Consider the following 19098-nt stretch of genomic DNA (forward strand, 5'->3'; position numbering starts at 1 on the left):
TCCATGATCTAGGACCTCCAAACAAGCCCTGAAGAAACCTCTGAAGAAGAATCTGAAGGCACCCTCCTTGAAGTCCTGTCACAGCGCTTACTCATACCCTCCATCAGCGCAGAGACACACACCTCGGTGGGATCTAGCTTTGCAGCAACCTCTGGATCACAATCTGGTGAGCACATCACACTGTCTGATCCACAGCAGGTGGCGACAGGGACTTCCCAGGTGTCCAGCACTCAAAGGACTGCTGGAGGCCATAATTTTGCTGGAGCTGCAAAGGCAAGTTGGGGAACATTAGGAAGGGATGTTCACTGTAATCCTCAGATTGCAAGGCACGGTGGAGGAGTCCATCTGCCTTCAGGCTGAGGTGAAAGCACCAGCATGCCAATGCACCGAGATCAACATTGGTAGGATGACAACCACCATGGAGACCTTGGACCAGGATGTTGCTCCTGCACTGCTACAAGGGTTCAGCTCCATCACTGATGCCATAGTTGGCCTCCAACGGTGTGTACATGAAAGGGGTCCAAGGCAGCTTGATCTCACTCCAGCTACCCCTGCTCCTCAAGAAGTCAGCCAGGGGCCCTTGGACACCCATAGGTAGGAGGATCAGCAGGTACACACTTGGGGCCCATCCATCCAGGTGACTCCGGGAGTGTCTGGCCCATCTGAATCCCTTCTTCCTGTGACCTCAGCAGCTCCAGCTCCACAGGCCAAGGAGGGTGCCACTGCCACAAAGCAGGACCCCAAAAGCAAGCCAGGACCCTCCAGGTTTCCGCCCTCCAGAGGGCGCCCACCAAAGTCGTCACAGGCAGAGAGTCACAGTCAGCAGGCTGCCTCCACCTCTGCTGTGAATGTCCAAGACACAGCAACAGGGTTAGGAAAGTTAAGGAGAATTGGTTGCACAGCCAGAGCATGGCTGTTAATCACTTGTACACACTGTTCACTATTGTCAAGAAACTCCCAAGAATATCTCCCTGCCTAAAGCTCCTTGTTCTGATGAGCAGTGTTCTTGTCACTCAGATATGAAACCTATCTGCACAAGATAAAGGCAGGGGTCTCAGTCCTCTTCCCTGTGCTCTGTGCAGTTTTCAGACCAAAGTGATGGTCCAACCTTACACACCCTGGAAACATTACTGACGCCTGCACCTCAGCGGTGCTCGTCATTGCTGCCAGAATGTAGTGGGCAGGTGTCACAGAGTCCTCTCATTCTCTCGGTGTGCTCTCAGCACCTTTAAGGTGGGGCTGGCACCCATTTCTTCAGCATCAGTGATCAGCGACGCTGTGCTTCTAAAGGGGCCAGGTGCTGAAGGTGGACAAAGGATCAGATGCTTTTAAAGTTTCACGTCTCATTTGCAGCATCCCGATGATTTGTTCCATCAAGTTGCGAGTTGCAGCATGAACCTCATTATACCTTTGCTCTGCTGCAGTCTGAGGCCGCCGTACAGGTGTCATTAGCCACGTCCTCTGCAGGAAGGAGGAGCCATCTCTGCAGCATCTGTGGACCTCGGAAGACTTCAGGGATCTGTGACCGACTGGGAATGTGGGCGTCATGCACACTCCCTGGAAACCATGCGCAGATCTACAAGATGCATTTGTGGTGGTTGCACACCAGCTGCACATTCAGCGAATGGAATCCCTTGCGGTTGACATAATTGACCGCTTGTTGCAACAGAGATCTGAATGCCACATGAGTGCAGTCGATGGCACCCTGCACCTGTTGGAAACCTGAGATCTCGGCAAATCCAATCGCTCTTGCATCCTGGCCCACCTGGTCCTGGGCAAAATTCTCAAAGTTGCATGCTGTCGCAAAGATGGCACCCGTGACCTCATGAATACATTTGTGAGTGGAGGCTTGCAATATCTCACAGAGTTTACCTGTGGAGCCCTGAAAGGAACCACTGGCATAGACATTGAGTGCCACGGTCACTTTCGCAGCAGTGAAAGCAAAGCACGGGCAGTGGATGCCTTCCATGTCCCCGTGGCACCAAACCCTGCAGCAGGTGGCAGATGTGACTGACCACTTCTCTAGGCATGCGCAGTCTTCGGTGACACTGGTTCTCAGTCATATGTAGGAATGAAAGGCGGCGTCCATAGACCCTGGGTCTAGCTAGGCACCGACCAGCAACAGCTCGCTGTGGCTCTTCAGCAGTATGTACAGAAACCGCAGCTGCCCCTTCTTCCATGGGGTGCTGCTCCTCCCTCTGCCCAGCCAGGCATTTCAATTGCTCTCTTCTCAGTCGTCTTCACTCTCTGTATGCCATGAGTCATAGAGCTAGGTCACCAGACTACATGATCCTGATGTACTCCTCCTGCAGGATGAAAGAGAGTTGGTTAGCATGGGTATACTAAAAACCTCTCTTGATTAAGTCTGAAGACCCCTTAACACCCCTGGAGAGTGCTGGCCACCACTTGGATGGTGCGTTGCATGGCTGCCCAAAACCCCACCCACCTCCGCCCCACTCCATCTGACCAATTGGTGGCAGCTTTGCCCATTGCATGTTGTGCTCTCAGCTCAGGCACAGGCATTCTCCTAACCCACGTTGCAAGGCTGCACTGTTAGCTTGAACAGGGGGAGATTGGTCCAAACCGGGATGATAACATTGCAAGGGGATGTGAGCGCCTCCACCAGTGACTGCTCCATGGCCAGCTTTAGCGAGGAGATTGTATTACATCTCCAGTCGTTTAACTGTTCTGCAGTCTATTAAAATGCTCATTTTGCTCTGTTGTGCCTGAGGGGTGAAAAGCTCTGGAGCACTGAGTGACACTTTGATGCCTTTGATGCTTGAGTGGGCAGAGAAACTAGAGGCCCGACTCCAATCGTATCAATGTGACTGCACCTGAACTGTCTCAACTGCAGATGAATGGTCACTTGATACAAGGTTTCTCTAATGCGTGGCCACTGCCCTCGCCTACGCCCACCCCACACCCCCGCATGTACTCGTGCGCTAGCTTCAACCACAGAGCAGACCTTGCCCCACCCATGTCGTCTGAACTGCAGTGCAACCCTTGCCCCTGCCAACACGCCTCAACTGCAGTGCAGACCTTGCCCCTGCCGACACACCTCAACCACAGGGCTGCCCTTGCTCACCAACCCCCCCAACCCCCCACCCCACTCCACTCCACCTTGAAGTCCGACAGGCGACCCGGCCAAGCGCTCCACAACGTTGTTGTGTACTCACCTCCAAGTTCCCCTCAAAGTGCCGCCCGCCAAGTGCACGCCTTTTATATGCTGTTGTGAGACATGTTGGCGTGCAATCAGCCCACCATGGGTGGACGAATCAGCAGGCCGGGGGGGTGTATTTCCAGCAGGCTGGGCTTATAATGATATGCAGATGTATTACAATGAGGTTACCGACATCTGATGGCGGGAAACGTAGCCCCTTTGGCAGGCAAAGCGGATGATCACAAACTGGTTTCACGATGTCGTGAAAGTGATTTTTGGCCTTCTTGTCATCTTGCACTCACACCACCGAACACGCCCGATGCCAGCATGGACGATTCCGCCCTCTGAGGGGGCTTTGAAAGCGTATGTGCTGACAGATTGTTTCCTCTGGCTGGAGAATCTAGGGGTTGAGAATTTAAAATTTGAGATGAGGAGGAATTTCTTCATCCAGAGGGTTGTGAATCTTTGGAGTTCTCTACAGGGAGCTGTGAATGCTCCATCCTTGATTTTATTCAAAGTGGGGATCAATAGATTTTTGGGCACCAAGGAAAACAAGTGATATTAGAATCAGATGGGGAAGTTAAATTTTGTTCAAAGGTGAGCCATGATCTTATTGAATGGCAGAGTAGGCTCACAGGACCAATTGAGCCTCTCCTGCTCCTGTTTCCTTTGTTGTTATAAAAAATGGATTGCTACTGCCCATAAAATTATTTTATTACTACAATGGCCTAGTTATGCTGTAACTTCTGCATTAATATAAAATGGTGTTCACATCAGATTGCAATCCCATCAATTTTGTCGTGTAATCAAATAATGTTGAGCTCAAAACCAGGTCCAAAATGTACGCCTTGTCCACCCTTCCCCTTCCCCCTCCCCCTCATTACCCAATTTCATCGCCATTATGAGCTGATCCCTCAGCTGAACACAACTGTTCAGCCTCCATATCTTGCTCAACCAAGCCAAACTTCAAACCCCACATCTAATCCATCAAAACAACCAATTTCCAACACCCAAAACTTGACCTATTTTCTCCATTCCTCACTCACCCTTAATCCAGCTGAAATCCATGTTCACACCTTTTACTAAATGTTGTCTGCTAAGGCTGATGTGAAGCAGCTTGGGATGTTTAACTAAGTTAAACGTGCATTTATATGTAAGCTGTTGTTGTTGTTGAACAATCACTGGGCTGAATTTCTACTATGCTCTCCTTACCAGCCTCCCAAGTTCCATAATATGCAAAGTCCAGATCACCCAAAAATCCATGACCCATAAGACCATAAGACATAGGAGCAGAAATTAGGCCATTCGGCCCTTCGAGTCTGTTCCGCCATTCAATCATGGCTGATAAGTTTCTCAACCCCTTCTCCCATCTTCTCCCCATAACCTTTGATCCCCTTACCAATCAAGAACCTATCTATCTTGGTCTTAAATACACTCAATGACCTGGCCTCTACAGCCTTCTGTGGCAATGAATTCCATAGATTCACCACTCTCTGGCTAAAGAAGTTTCTCCTCATCTCTGTTCTAAAAGGTCTTCCCTTTACTCTGAGGCTGTGCCCTCAGGTCCTTGTCTCTCCTACTAATGGAAACATCTTCCCCATGTCCATTCTATCCAGGTCTTTCAGTATTCTGTAAGTTTCAATCAGATTCCCCCCTCATACTTCTAAACTCCATCGAGTATAGACCCAGAGTTATCAAACGTTCCTCATATGTTATGCCTTTCATTCCTGGGATCGTTCTCGTGAACGGCCTCTGGACCCCTCCAGGGCCAAAACATCCTTCCTGACAAACGGGGCCCAAAATTGCTCACAATATTCTAAATGTGATCTGACCAGAGCCTTATAAAGCCTCAGCAGCACATCCCTGCTTTTATATTCTAGTCCTCTTGAAATAAATGTCAACATTGCATTTGCCTTCCTAACTACCGACTCAACCTGCAAGTTAACCTTAAGAGAATCCTGGACTAGGACCCCCAAGTCCCTTTGCACTCCAGATTTCTGAATTCTCTCCCCATTTAGAAAATAATCTATGCCTCTATTCTTCCTACCAAAGGGCATGACCTCACACTTCCCCACGTTGTATTCCATCTGCCACTTCTTTGCCCATTCTCCTAACCCATCCAAATCCTTCTGCAGCCTCCATGCCTCCTCAATAGTACCTGTCCCTCCACCTATCTTTGTATCATCTGCAAACTTAGCCAGAATGCCCTCAGTTCCTTCATCTAGATGATTAATGTATAAAGTGAAAAGTTGTGTGCCAACACTGACCCCTGCGGAACTCCACTAGTCACCGGCCGCCATCCTGAGAAGGACCCCTTATCCCCACTCTCTGCCTCCTGCCAGACAGCCAATCTTCTATCCATGCTAGTACCTTGTCTCTCATACCATGGGCTCTTATCTTACTGAGCAGCCTCCTGTGCGGCACCTTGTCAAAGGCCTTCTGGAAGTCCAAGTAGATAACATCCATTGGGTCTCCTTTGTCTAACCTATTCGTTACTTCCTCAAAGAATTCTAACAGATTTGTCAGGCATGACCTCCCCTTGATAAAACCCTGCTGACTTTGCCCTATTTTATTTCCAAGTATTCTGAAATCTTATCCTTAATAACAGACTCTAAAATCTACCAACAACCGAGGTCAGGCTAATCGGCCTGTAATTTCCCATCTTTTGCCTCACTCCCTTCTTAAACGGGGGGTTACATTAGCGAATTTCCAGTCCTCTGGGACCCTCCTTGACTCCAGTGATTCCTGAAAGATCACCATTTACGCCTCTACTATCTCTTCAGCTATCTCCTTCAGAACCTGGTGTAATCCATCTGGTCCAGGTGATTTATCCATCTTCAGCCCTTTCAGTTTTCCTAGCACCTTCTCCTTGGTAATGGCCACCATACTCACCTCTGCCCTCCGACTGTCTTGAACTTTGGGGATATTACTCATGTCTTCCACCGTGAAGACTGACGCAAAGTACCTATTCAGTTCCTCCGCCATTTCTTTGTTCCCCACTACTACTCCAGCGTCATTTTCCAGCGGCCCAATGTTCACTTTTGCCTCTCTCTCACCCCTTATATATCTAAAAAACTCTTGCAATCTTCTTTTATATTACTGGCTAGTTTACCCTCATATTTAATCTTCTCCCTCCTTATTTCTTTTTTAGTTGTCCTCTGTTGGTCTTTGTAGGCTTCCCAATCCCCTGGTTTTCCACTGCTCTTCGCCGCATTGTATGCTTTCTCTTTAGCTTTTATGCTATCCCTGACTTTCCTTGTCAGCCATGGTTGCCTCCCTTTAGTATGCTTCTTCTTCCTAGGGATGAATTTTTGCTGTGTCTTCCAAATTACTCCCAGAAACTCCTGCCATTGCTGTTCCACTGTCTTTCCTGCTAGGCTCATCTCCCAGTCAATTCTGGCCAGCTTCTCCCTCATGCCTCTGTAGTTGCCTTTATTCAACTGTAATACCATTACATCTGATTCCACCTTTTTCCTCTCAAATTGCAGGGTAAATTCTATCATATTACGGTCACTTCCTCCTAAGGGTTCCTTCACCTTAAGCTCCCTTATCAAATCTGCCTCATTACACATCACTAAATCTAGAATTGCCTGTTCCCTAGTGGGCTCCACCACAAGCTGCTCCAAAAAGCCATCTCGTAGACATTCCACAAATTCCTTTTCTTGGGATCCACTACCAACCTGATTTTCCCAGTCTACCTGCATTTTGAAATCCCCCATGATCACTGTAACCTTGCCTTTCTTACACGCCTTTTCTATCTCCTAGTGTATCTTGTGCCCCACATCCTGACTACTGTTCGGAGGCCTGTACATAACTCCCATTATGGTTTTTTAACCTTTGCAGTTCCTCAACTCTACCCATGCAGATTCTACATCATCTGACCTTACATCATTTCTTGCAATCGATTTAATTTCATTTCTTACTAACAAAGCAACCCCATCTCCTCTGCCAACCTGCCTATCTTTACGATAGGATGTATATCCTTGGATATTTAGCTCCCAGTCCTGACCCCCTTGCAGCCGTGTCTCCGTGATGCCCACCACATCATACCTGCCAATTTCAATCTGCGCCACAAGCTCAGTTACCTTATTTCGTATACTGCGTGCATTCAGATACACCTTCAATCCAGTATTTCCCATCCCCTTTCTCATTGTCGTCCCTTTATCTGATGTGCTTGAAGTTAGATTCCTAGCCCTTTCCAAACACTCTGTCCTATTTTGTGTTCTGGAGACTTTAATAGCCTCTCCTGGGCTCTCCTTTCTTTTCCATCCCGACTGTATACCACTGTGCTGCCACCTCTGCTGGGTCTGTCCTGTCAATGGAACATGGATGGTGGTGTCTGGGACATTATCTGTAAGGTATGATTCTGTGAGTATGACAATGTCAGGCTGTTACAAAAACAGATAATGATGGAAAAAATCAGCAAGTCTAACAGCATCTGTGGAGAGAAAAAAAGTTAACGTTTTGAATCCTATGACTCTTCTTCAGAGCTTTCCTCTCCACAGTTGCTGTTAGACCTGCTGAGTTTTTCCAGCATTTTCTGTTTTTGTTTCAGATTTCCAGCATCCACAATATTTTTCTTTTACATCAGGCTGTTGCTTGACTAGTCTGTGAGACAGCTCTCCCAATTTTGGCACTAGCCCCCAGATGTTAGTAAGGAAGATTCTTCTCCCACTTACCGTTCAGTTTCCATTGCCTTTATATCCACCCTATTAAGCACTTTGGGATATTTTGCTATGTTCATGACGCTGGGTAAATTTGGGGTATTTACACTGGGTATTTTCAAATACAGTTTCAGTAACAATCAAGTAAGTCCACCAACTAGAGTGCGCCTGTACCTGCCCAATATTTAGGTAAAGCTAGTAAAGCACAAAGGTCAAACAAAGAATCCTTGTTATTAAATTTTGGCTTATTGGAATATATATTAACCTCCATAAGGTCAATTTTAACACCCCCTCCACCTGTTGTGTCTGACAAGAACTGGGCCTGCAGGGGGTTATAAAATGCTTAGCACTCACTTTGTTCACTCTGTACCTTTTGTCAGGTACATTTGAGCTAGTGCAACTTCTTGGCCTCTGGCAGGTGAGGGCTGTAATGGTGCAGCCCAATGGTGTCATTCGGACCATGACTCAGTGTTAACCCCAGGTCATGTGGGTGCCTACTACATCCAGAAAGAAGAGGACCCGGTTTTTAAAAAAAATACCAGGTTTCCTTGTTGGCAGGGAGGACCATAGCACTACTCTGAGTGCCACAAGGAGATCTTGTCTTTTCCGTTTCCCAGGTACCCACGATCACCTTGGACCCCAACTCTTTTATCTTGCTGAGGATTACTTTCCTTAGTCTCCAACAGTGACCGCGATCAGTCACTCCGCTAGTTCTATATATCATTGATGCTGGATTCGGTGGAAGTTGAGCATAAATTATTTAAACAAGTCACAGGAGTTAAAATGGCTCAGGCTTCAAGCCACCAAGCCAGGCCCTCACACATCCCTTGCCCCAGTTAACCTGAGCTCATGTCTATGATAGAAGGATGAACAATACTCCTCCTCAGACCATTACTCAGGTTACAAACCACTGGACAAGTTTCCTGAACACTAAAGAGGCCAATGAACAATATTTAGTATACATAATAGGCTTCGTAATTAAACTTCTCCTCTAAACCTCAAGCCTCAGGTGACTCTGGAAATATGATACCTTTAGAACTAATGCAGCCACTTTTTACCATGGAGTCCTCGAGCTAGCCCTGTATCTCTTCTGGCTTCAAACAGACTTTGAGTTGAGTGTGCAGGTAACTTAATATAAACCAGCAATTGGAAGCCACTAGTGACGGAGCGGTCCATCAAAGCTGTCCAAATCATGGCCCTGTTGCTCTCAGGGCCAAATGTCAGCTTCACCTTTGCTGTCAATAAAACCAGCCACTTTAACAACATCCCCTGGATGGCAATCACGTGGATTTTTTAAATTGAATGGTGTAACAAATTTCCGAGAAACCTAGTGATCTGTTCCAACCACTGTGATCAACCCATCAATTCAGGAAATTAACACTTGTCCAGACAATTCACAGAGCCACTTCTGGTCAAAATGACAATAATGACACTGCATTCAATAAATGTTACCATAATTTGTATTCCACAGGAACAAGCTACAGACACAAATTAACGCCTTCAGTATACCAAACTTCACCTTCAGAAACAGTTACCATGATTGCATAAATTATTAATCATAGACAAAAATTATATTTAATTTGTTACAGCATTTTATAAGTTGTTGAAACAAGGAAGCCACTTCCCATTGTTTAGGCTTTGCACTGGTTTCATTATAAAACTGCTACTGGTGCAAAAACAAATTTCAAGAGCTCGGAATTGGTCCACACTGTTTTTGGTAACAGGGGTCATGATTTGTGATCTGCTCGTGCCCACTGCTGTGGAAGTAGGCAGCATGTAAATTCCATGCTCCCTTCTGATTTAAGTGGTTGGAGTATGCAACCCAGCTGGCTACCTGCCAGCCAGCCTCCTCTCTCAGGGAGCATAGAGAACTCCAGCACCGGCATGGCACAGGGCATTGCAAAGAGCTTGGAACCCATCCCTGCCAACTCCATGGCAGCAGTAGTAGACCCACCATGATGGAGTGTCTGTAACCATTGTCCCAACTTCCACTGCAGCACAGATGGAAGTCTCAGTATTGCAGAGGAAGCTCATCCGAAAGTCTTGAGATCCATGGTTATTGCCATGCAGGCTCAGACTGCTGTCATCATGACTACAAATCTCAATGCTCAGATTGGCTTGCAGGCTTTCACGGCAGTCCAGCAAATTGTGCTCCTAGAGGTTACTAGGAATGTGGAAGTGCCCACGGAAGTGGCAGTGGCACCATGGAGCAGAAACTTGCTGTCCCCGCTCAGCTTGACATCATTCAAGCTCCTACCAATGACATTCTGTCCATAGCCTTGTTATTTGAGGCTCTAGGTTGAGTTGGTGGCCCGAGTTTAGTAACCACCTCCCTGTTGAACTTGAATCACCTAGTACTGTTCCTGTGTCAGGAGTAAGTAGGAGAATTGCTCCCAACGAACCCTTGGTAGGTAGGGTCTTCAGTGTACAGTCATCTTCTTTATCCGCGTAAAGATTTCCCCTCTCCACAGCCTCTGCTCTATTTCATGTTGCAGGCCAAGCAATCACAGCTCTCAAACCTCAAGCAGCAATTCCTGTGTCCACCTTAGTTTTAAACACCAGCTCTCCAGTTCAGAGACTTCTGACACACGCAGTGGCACCTGTGTGAGTGGCTTTCCCAGCATGGGACACCACTAGGCCTCGCCGATTCTAGCTGGAGGCACAGCACAAGACTCAGGGGGCCTCCGGCTTCTGTAACGTCATATCCAGTGACAGATCCATATTTTGTGTTTGAAAAGTTACTAAAATACTGCAGAAGCTGTAAATCTAAAGAAAAACAGAAAATGCTGGGAACACTCAGCAGGTCAGGTAGCATTTGAGGATAGGGAAACAACATAAATGATTCAGTCCGAAGAAAGGGCATCAACCTGACATTAACTGTCTCTCTACAGATGCTGCCAGGCCCACTCAGGATTTCTAGTGTTTTCTGTTTTTGTTTTTTTGTTTGTTAAACTTTTCAAAATTTTTTGCATCCAAATTATTGTGCTGCTCAAAAAGTTTATCTGCTTTCTCTGGGGTAACGGTTTTCTCGGATCAGGCATTAGATCATTTTTAAATAACCTACCTTCATGACATACAGTCACATATTGACACATAGGATGGGCTACAGGAAGCTACAGGAATCTCATATGGCTGCCGTTAATGATCCCTATGTTTTGGAAAATTCATTTATATATATAAAACATAAATATATATATGTATATATATACACACACACACACAAACACACACACACAGTGTGTGCATATAAACAACTTTAGATAGGTAAAGGAATAGGTTAGTGTTGTAAATGTGTTTGACTTATCATTTCCATAGAAACAAGACTACCAGGTAATTAGTCTTACATAATGATGGCTAACCTGAAAAGGGGTCCATTGTCAGACAAGGCCTCTTGCAATTGGGAAAGAAACTGGTAGACACTTAAACAATCATAGTACAAAGCCGTGCCAGGCTTTTCATTTCATGTCATTTGTGCTCTATGCAAAGGCAAGTCTTTGGCTCATTGTCTGTTGCCACTTCATCCTGAGCCATTTCTTTGGCAGTTTTTGTCAATGATGGTTTGCTATTCCCTTCTAATTGCAGGAGCAGGACAAGGAGGCAGGTCTCAACTCTACCTCAGCCAGAGCAGGAATCAAACCCATGCTGCTGGCCTGAACCAGGCAGTAGCCATTTAGCCAACTCAGCTAACCGACCCCCCTGCTTTTCATTTAGCCTTGCTTAATTAAGATTCTTGCTGAAGAATGTGAGTTCATTAGTGTGTGGAAGTTGACTAGAAGTGACTTTAGTGAACAACACCATTGTTCAACAGATAAGGAATAAGAACAGCTAAAAGGAATGACCATTATGAATAGCTTGATACCAGGTCTTAGGGACTGCCTTGGACATAAGTAACTGTTAGTGGAATGAATAAAAACTTTGGGAGTTAGTTTGGTACCAGAGATGGAATGTTACTGGGAGGACAGAACTAGTCTGGGAAGAACAGCTTGTGATGCGATTGGAAGAAAGATGAGGTAAGGGTGACTGATAAAAGCCGAAGGTATGTACAAAGCGTCCAGAAGCTAAAGGCAGATGAATGACATCAGAGGCAGAATTTTCAGCCCAAAGAATTCGGCACCGATACGATATTTTGAAATGAAATAAATTTTAATAGGAGTATTCAGTTTTGTCAATAGTCAATCCAGATATCCACCCCAAGAAAGGGTATAAAGAAAGAGACTTTGGACAAGTTTAGTGCAGTAAGTGGTGGAAAACGACTCTGAAGGAAGCCTCCAGTCAAATACTCCTGAGGCGTTTGAGAAGTTGAGAAGACCTGGGCACCAAGAAGAGGAGTGGAAGAAGAAAGAAAGAGCTGTACGTGCATGCCAGTTGTCCTGCTCAGTCTGGACCAGTACTCACTACTTTTCATGGTCATATATTTTTGCAGTATAACTAGTGTGTTATATCCCATCTTAAACTCAGATTAAAAACTCAGCATTCATACTGGCTGCACTCAAATACTGATTGACTGATTGGATAGTGATAAGTCTCAATACCTTCCAGAATTTAATTCAAAGTATCTTTCAAAGATTTACAAATAGTAGAATAGAATAGGCATTGCTATGTTTAGGTATGACACAAAGGCATGCCACAAAGGGAAAAGTGTCACAAGCAGCAGGAGTGAAACTTTCAGGAAATGTAGGCCATGCACAAGACTTGTATATGTTAAAATGGATGATGGGTGCTTAAGCATACTTCCAAGTGCTTAGCTTGAAATAGCACCAGCATTAGCCAAGAATAGTTTGCCTGCCTCCATGTCTTCTAGACCAAGGAATTGTATGTGAGATGCAGGAGTTTTAAACCAAAACCAGTTGTAAATTGGAGGGAGAAGCAAACTTAGGTTATAAATAATTTTTAAAATAAAGTTGAATAAGAGTAGTACTGTTACCTAAATTCAAATTGTCTCTCCTTTGGATTTTCATGAAGCTTCTCCCTGATTCGCTGAAAATGCTTCTGATACTCAGCATTCAACTGCGTACAATCCTTAATTTTCTTCAACAATTCCTGCCTAAAATGAACAATAAGTAAAAACTGATTGCATTTTTTGTGTTTACAGAAACGTGTTAGTAAATATGACTTCACCTGAAATAACTAATTCTAATTCATCCAATAACTAATTCGTCCAAGTTTTTAGCATAAACTTCAGTTTGATCAGGAAATGTCTGGATAAAATTGCAAATTAAACATTTGAGAAATGTTTGAAATGCTGAAATATATGTTACAAATATTTAAAATATTTTATCTGATCATTATCTTTTCGCTACATGTTTTTCATTTCAATACTGAATGAAATACGGGATTAAAGTATAAAATAATATATATATATATATCTATATTATCTAGATATATAAATAAAGCAGCTTCTTTGTTGTTATAGCCAGAAGAGCATGTATTCAATGAACATGACATAAACAGTTTTCAGAGTTAAAAGCTGCAAAGCTCCATAGAACAGTGAGCCTAAGGCCAGTGAACTTCAATTAAATAGCAAGAATTGGTTCACAATTCCCACACTGATCTCAATTCTATGATTAACTTTTAACTCACATTTGATGTGTTTTGTTTTCTCATCAGATAGGAGCTACCTAGCTAGACCCAGGGCCAGGTTTCTGCTACCAAGGTAGGTGGCTTGATTCAGGAAATTTGCCGAGTTGCTGGACCCACCTCGGTAAAAAGTAATCCAATACACACAATTTTCAATCCGGAGCAGGGGGATTGGGGGGTTGGGGGGGGGGGGGGGGGGGGCGGTGGTAGCATTGGGTCCACTAACCCTGGAAGCAGAACATAGGTGGCCATTGGAGCGGACGAGTGCCAAAGCAGGCCGTTTTCTCCAAGACACTGTCCCAGTTGTCTTTGAAGCTGTTAAGCCCTGTTGCCCTCACTCTTCGCACCGTCTCAACCCTACCTATTCTCCCATGTCAACTCAATTCCAACTCATCCCCCCCCACACACCTCTTGCCCCTTTTTAGCCCCCATGCCATCTCCAAAGCAGCTGATCCGGTGTCTATCATGGGCAGACTTCAGGAGTCATTTGGAGATAAAAAAAGTAAACTTGTAACAATCTAATACAGCTCTTATTCCTACACATTTGATAGTGAAGGAACTGCCATTCATGAAATCTGTTCAAAGTTTTTAAATCTCAAGTGGTTGATCCTTTAATAGCCTCTTTAAACTGTCAATCAGCTGTGAACTCAGAAGCCGCTGCTAAGTTAATTGTAGCTTTTGAAATTTAGTTGTATCCATAATGATATGATAATAGCCCTTGAGAAAATGTCAACAACTAACTCTATTGGAGCTACATAACCAGGTGCTACTTTTTAAAGCTTCAGCAGATGGCCTGTCAATCAAAGCAATCCAGGAGAAGTTTCTTTTAACTCTCAGTGACAGTTCAGCCTCTTTAAAAAAAACATATTTAAAGAGCAAAGCATTTTAAAAAATCTTCAAATCAATTAAACAGACCTTATTTGCCCTTCAAGAGTATTTATGTCTACTCCATCAGTTCATGATTCCACACTGCTGGTTAAGGCCCATGCAACAGCCTAAATGGGATCTGTGAACTCCGCACTAAGTTCAAATGGCCCTGCAGAGTTTGAGTTTCCCTCCTGTGTGAATCAGGCCCCATCCCATTTCCCCTAACAGCAAAAAATTGGATCTGTTGGAAATGGGGGCACAACTTCTGTATTCAGGTCCTGCCTGCCATTTGTAATGGTTTACAGTCTTCCTGAATCTGAGAAAATCCGGCCCCTAGCATTTACAAAAATTCTAGTCAATTCTTGAATTTGCGCTGTTGTGCTTAATAAGTACCAGAGAAATAAAGCTACTTCATTGATTTGATTTACTGTCAACTCAGTTCAATTGGTGCTGCCAGTCAGAGACATAATTGAACAAAAGCAAAATACTGCAGAAATTCTGGAAATACTTATCAAATCTAGGGGAGTCTGTGGAGAGAGTAACAGAGTTACTATTTCAGTTTGGTGACCCTTCATCAGAGCCTGCCTTGCTTAAAACTTTTAGATCTCTAAATACTTCCAGTTCTGATGACTATGTGACCCCCGTTGTACACAGTCCACCAGGGTCAAGAGGTTTCCAATTTTTTAAAAACTGCTTAATTACCTTTCCTTGTAAAAGGATGTCTTTTCCAGGAATAGCAATCAGAGTCCCGCATTAACCCTTTAAGGGGCAAGGCCATTTAAAACACAAATTCTTCCAGAATGTTCTTAGCCCTTGAAGATGAACCATTTTCCATGATTAAAGTGTTCATGACAATTAATAGGGTAAAAACATCTTCATTATCATTAATCCTCTGATATTGGACCTTACAAATCTCAAAGAAGACAGTCTGCACTCAATTCAATCAATCAGATATTTAATGGTTGGCAGATGTAGATTTGGATACTTATTGAAGCAAAATCAATTTCAATGTGTAAGAAATAGGGACCTTAAAGAAATGGTATACTTTTTTAGAATTGTATTTTCATTATGTTAAACCTATGACATCTAAAATACCCTCTGTTAAGTTTTTTTTGTAAGGTTACAAATCCTGATTTTTTTATCATCGGTTTCTCTGGTCTTCCTGAGCTATGCACTATCTGCATCTGAAAGTTTATTTGGGCATTCGATCCCAAGAGTCTGGCACTGTTCCTTTAAACTGACCAGGAGGGTGGAATCAGGAACTCAAAGTGGATGTTTTGAATCTGCTATGCCACCACACTTTAGTTATTCAATGAAATTTGGCAGTATTAACCCATTTCCTACTGGGGCATGGGGTCACAATTCATTACAGCTCCTAAGCAAGTTACAGTCAAATTCTGGTAAAGGCTGTGAGAGTGATTATTGTTAGAAATGAGAAATCCTGCACTGGTACATTAGTAAGTAATCTTCTGAGGTTGGGGTTACCTTTTGTTGCAGCATAGCAGAGGGAGATTCACTCTGCATCTGAATTGTTCTACACTTGATCATGACATTTCTCAATTTCCCATTGCTGACATTCCAATTTGTTTAAGAAAATTGTACAGTGAAAAACATCAGTACTCTTCAAAGATAAATAACACAGTTACCTGTCTTGGTCCCAGAATTTTCCAACATTCTGACAGAGGTACCTCTTACATGTGGTAATCATCTGATTGGTAACCTTGACAAAAAGAGAGGTCATATGCTCTGATGTATTGTAATACTTTGAGATGCTATGGATCATCCGAATACTGTTCATCAAATTGGGAATATGTTCGACCATGGTGACCTGAAACAATAATAAATTGTAATGAATAATTAAAATGTACTTTCTTTACATTACGCAGCATGTGTCTAAATGCAGTGAATAAGGTTGGCGAGCTAAAAGTGCAAATAGCCACGTGAAAATATGACGTAGTGTCAATAATGGAAACTTGGCTTGAAAATGGTGAGGACTGGACACTTAATATTCAAAGATGCAACGTTTTTGGAAAAAAATTAGGGAATGAAAAAATAGGGAGGTAGTGTGGCAGTACTGAATAGGGAAGACATTGTCATGTTGGAAAAAGAGGATATCCTTGATGGTGCAAGACAGAATCCATTTGTTTACAGTTGAGAAGATAAAAAGGGTTTGATCATGATAGTGAGGGTATTCTATAGGCCTCCAAATAGTGAGAGAGACATAGAGGAGCAAATCTGCAGGGAAATCACAGAGATGTGCAAGAACAAAATGTGCTAGTGGTGATATTGGGGGACTTTAATTACCCAAATATCGATTGAAGTAATGTCAGAATAAAGGGAAAGGAGGGGGAGGAATTTCTGAAATGTGAGATCTTCCTTGACCAGTATGTTCTCGAAAGGAGGAATTGCTGGATCTTGTACTAGAGAATAAGGTGGGCCAAGTGGACCAAGTGTTTGTGGGAGAACACCTTGGGAAGAGTGATAATTGCATCGTAAGATTTAGATCAGTAACGGAGAAGAACAAGGAACAATCCGAAGTGGAACTTCTAAGGTGAAAGAGGAGTAACTTCAATGGGAGTTCAGGGTACCTAGTCAGAGTAACATGGAACCAAAATTTGACAGAAAAATCTGTAACAAAACAATGTGTGATCTTTAAGGAAGAGACGACTCAGGTACAAGCTAGGTACTTTCCAACAAGAGGGAAAGACAGGGGAGCCAAAGCCAGGGCACCTGGATGATGAGGGAGATAGAGAATATTATGAAACAAAAAAAAGGGTATTGATATACTTCAGTGAATTCTTCAAGCAAAAACCAGGCCAATGGAACAAGTTGACAGGGGGATTGAAGAGGAAAATAAGACAGGCAAAGAGAGAAAACGAGAATAGGATGGTAGCCAACATAAAAGGTAACCCAAATATCTTCAATTGACATGTAAATAGTAAGCTGGCAATAAGATGGTAGGTCCTATTAGAAACAAAGAAGGTAATATATGCTTAGCGGCAGAGGGCAAGGCTAGAATACTTAACAAGTACTTTGTTTGCTAAGGAAGTGGATGTTGACAAAATGTCAGTAGAAATTGAGATAGTAGAGGTAATGAATGGGGTGAAAATTGATAGGCAGGATATCCTAGAAAGGCTGGCTATGCCCTAGAGTGGGTAAGTCACCTGGTCTAGTTAACTCCTTCCCAGGTTGCTAAGGGAAGTGGGATGGAAATAGCAGAAGATTGTCATATACTTCGAATCTTCCCTAGATATGAGGGAGGTGCCAGAGAATTGGAAAGTGTCAACCTTTGTTCAGGTTTTTGCAGGAGACACATTGCCGGTTGGATCTTATTCCAATCCTGAAGCCGTTCACCCAGTTTCTGAGCCCCGCAGTGGGCAGTAGTCAGGGCACAGCCTCCTTCCAGGAATCGGGATGGGGAGAGAGGAGAGGCTTCTGATCCACCTGGTGACTGGAGTAATTCTGGATTACAACCTCCATATCCCACGTTTGCAGACCTGGGGCAGGCGGGTAGCTGGTGCACGGCCTGCCTGCAGTAATGTAAAAACATTCTTCATAACTACATGCCAGTCAGTATAACATCAGTGGTGGGTATGGTTTTAGAAACAATAATCAGGGAAAAAATAATAGGCACATGGGGAGGTTTGAATTAATTAAGGATGGCCAGCAGGGTTTTGTAAAAGGCTGATGGTATTTGACTGATCTTTTGAATTTTTGATGAAGTAACAGGAAAGGTTGATAAAGGGAATGCAATGGGTGTTGTTCACATGGATTTTAAGAAAGCATTTGACAAAGTACCACATAAAGGCTGGTTAACAAAATTGAGGCTCATGGAACAGGAGGGTCAGTGTCAACTTGGTTTGAAAAGTTGACATAAGGACAGAAATCAGTACATTGTGTTAAATGGTTTATTTTTCAGACTGGGATTATGGTAGACAGTAGTGTTCCCTACAGGTGCTAAGACCACTGATTTTTTTGATACACTGTGCCTCCTGCCAATGCAAAATGGCGCATGCACAGGAAACCACTGAAGTTATTTGCAGGAGACACATTGCTGGTTGGATCTTATTCCAATCCTGAAGCCGTTCACCCAGTTTCTGAGCCCGCAATGGGCGGTAGTTCGGGCACAGCCTCCTTCCAGGAATCGGGTTGGGGAGAGAGGAGAGGTTTCTGATCCACCTGGTGACAGACATAATTCTGAATTACAACCTCCATAACTCACGTTGGCAATCCTGGGGTGGGCGGGCAGCTGTTGTGCGGCCTGCCTGCAGTTTCTGAATCTCCTGCTCTGCAGCCTCTTCTCTTAATCCAGGCCTATCACTGGGAAGAAGCACCCGAACTGCAAATGTGGGATATGGAGGTTGTGATCCAGGATTGCGGCTGTTATTAAGTGGATCAGAAGGCTCCCCCCAACACTCCATTCTGATCCCCAGCTCCATTCCGCCCCACCAACTGAGAGAAGATGAGGCTTTTTTTATTCATTGTCCTTAATAATTGTTTGATAAGCATCTCTGCTCCTGGACACTGCCAACCCCCACCGCCAAAACGGGGCCCGCCGCCATTTTGAGGCGGGCCAATTAAGGCCCACCTAGCGGCCTGCCCGACGGGAAGTGCTATGCACTTCCTATGCGGGGGTCGGGGAGGGGAACCCCAACTGTCAAAGTGCTCTCTTTCACGCATGCATGCGAAAGAGCACACTGCTCCCTGAGACTGAGTGCTGTCTCAGGGAGATTAGTGACAGGTTAAAAAACTCTAAAAACAGAAAAATTAAAATAATATTAACATGTCCCCCTCATGTGACAATGTCACACGAGATGGGACATGTTAATA

General features: G+C 44.2%; 1 protein-coding gene across 1 annotated transcript in view; it reads right to left on the reverse strand.

Moving 5' to 3' along the window:
• The window catches only part of dnah5l (dynein, axonemal, heavy chain 5 like), a 504419-nt gene that overhangs the window by 403191 nt on the left and 82130 nt on the right, over nucleotides 1-19098 (reverse strand). The window contains exons 12-13 of the mRNA XM_041183960.1: nucleotides 15915-16096; nucleotides 12749-12868 (exon numbers count right to left, since the gene is read on the reverse strand). Coding sequence (XP_041039894.1) covers nucleotides 12749-12868; nucleotides 15915-16096 — 302 coding nt within the window. The remainder of the gene's footprint in view (nucleotides 1-12748; nucleotides 12869-15914; nucleotides 16097-19098) is intronic.

Source organism: Carcharodon carcharias, chromosome 3, assembly GCF_017639515.1.
Source record: "Carcharodon carcharias isolate sCarCar2 chromosome 3, sCarCar2.pri, whole genome shotgun sequence".
NCBI classification, from domain to species: domain Eukaryota; kingdom Metazoa; phylum Chordata; class Chondrichthyes; order Lamniformes; family Lamnidae; genus Carcharodon; species Carcharodon carcharias.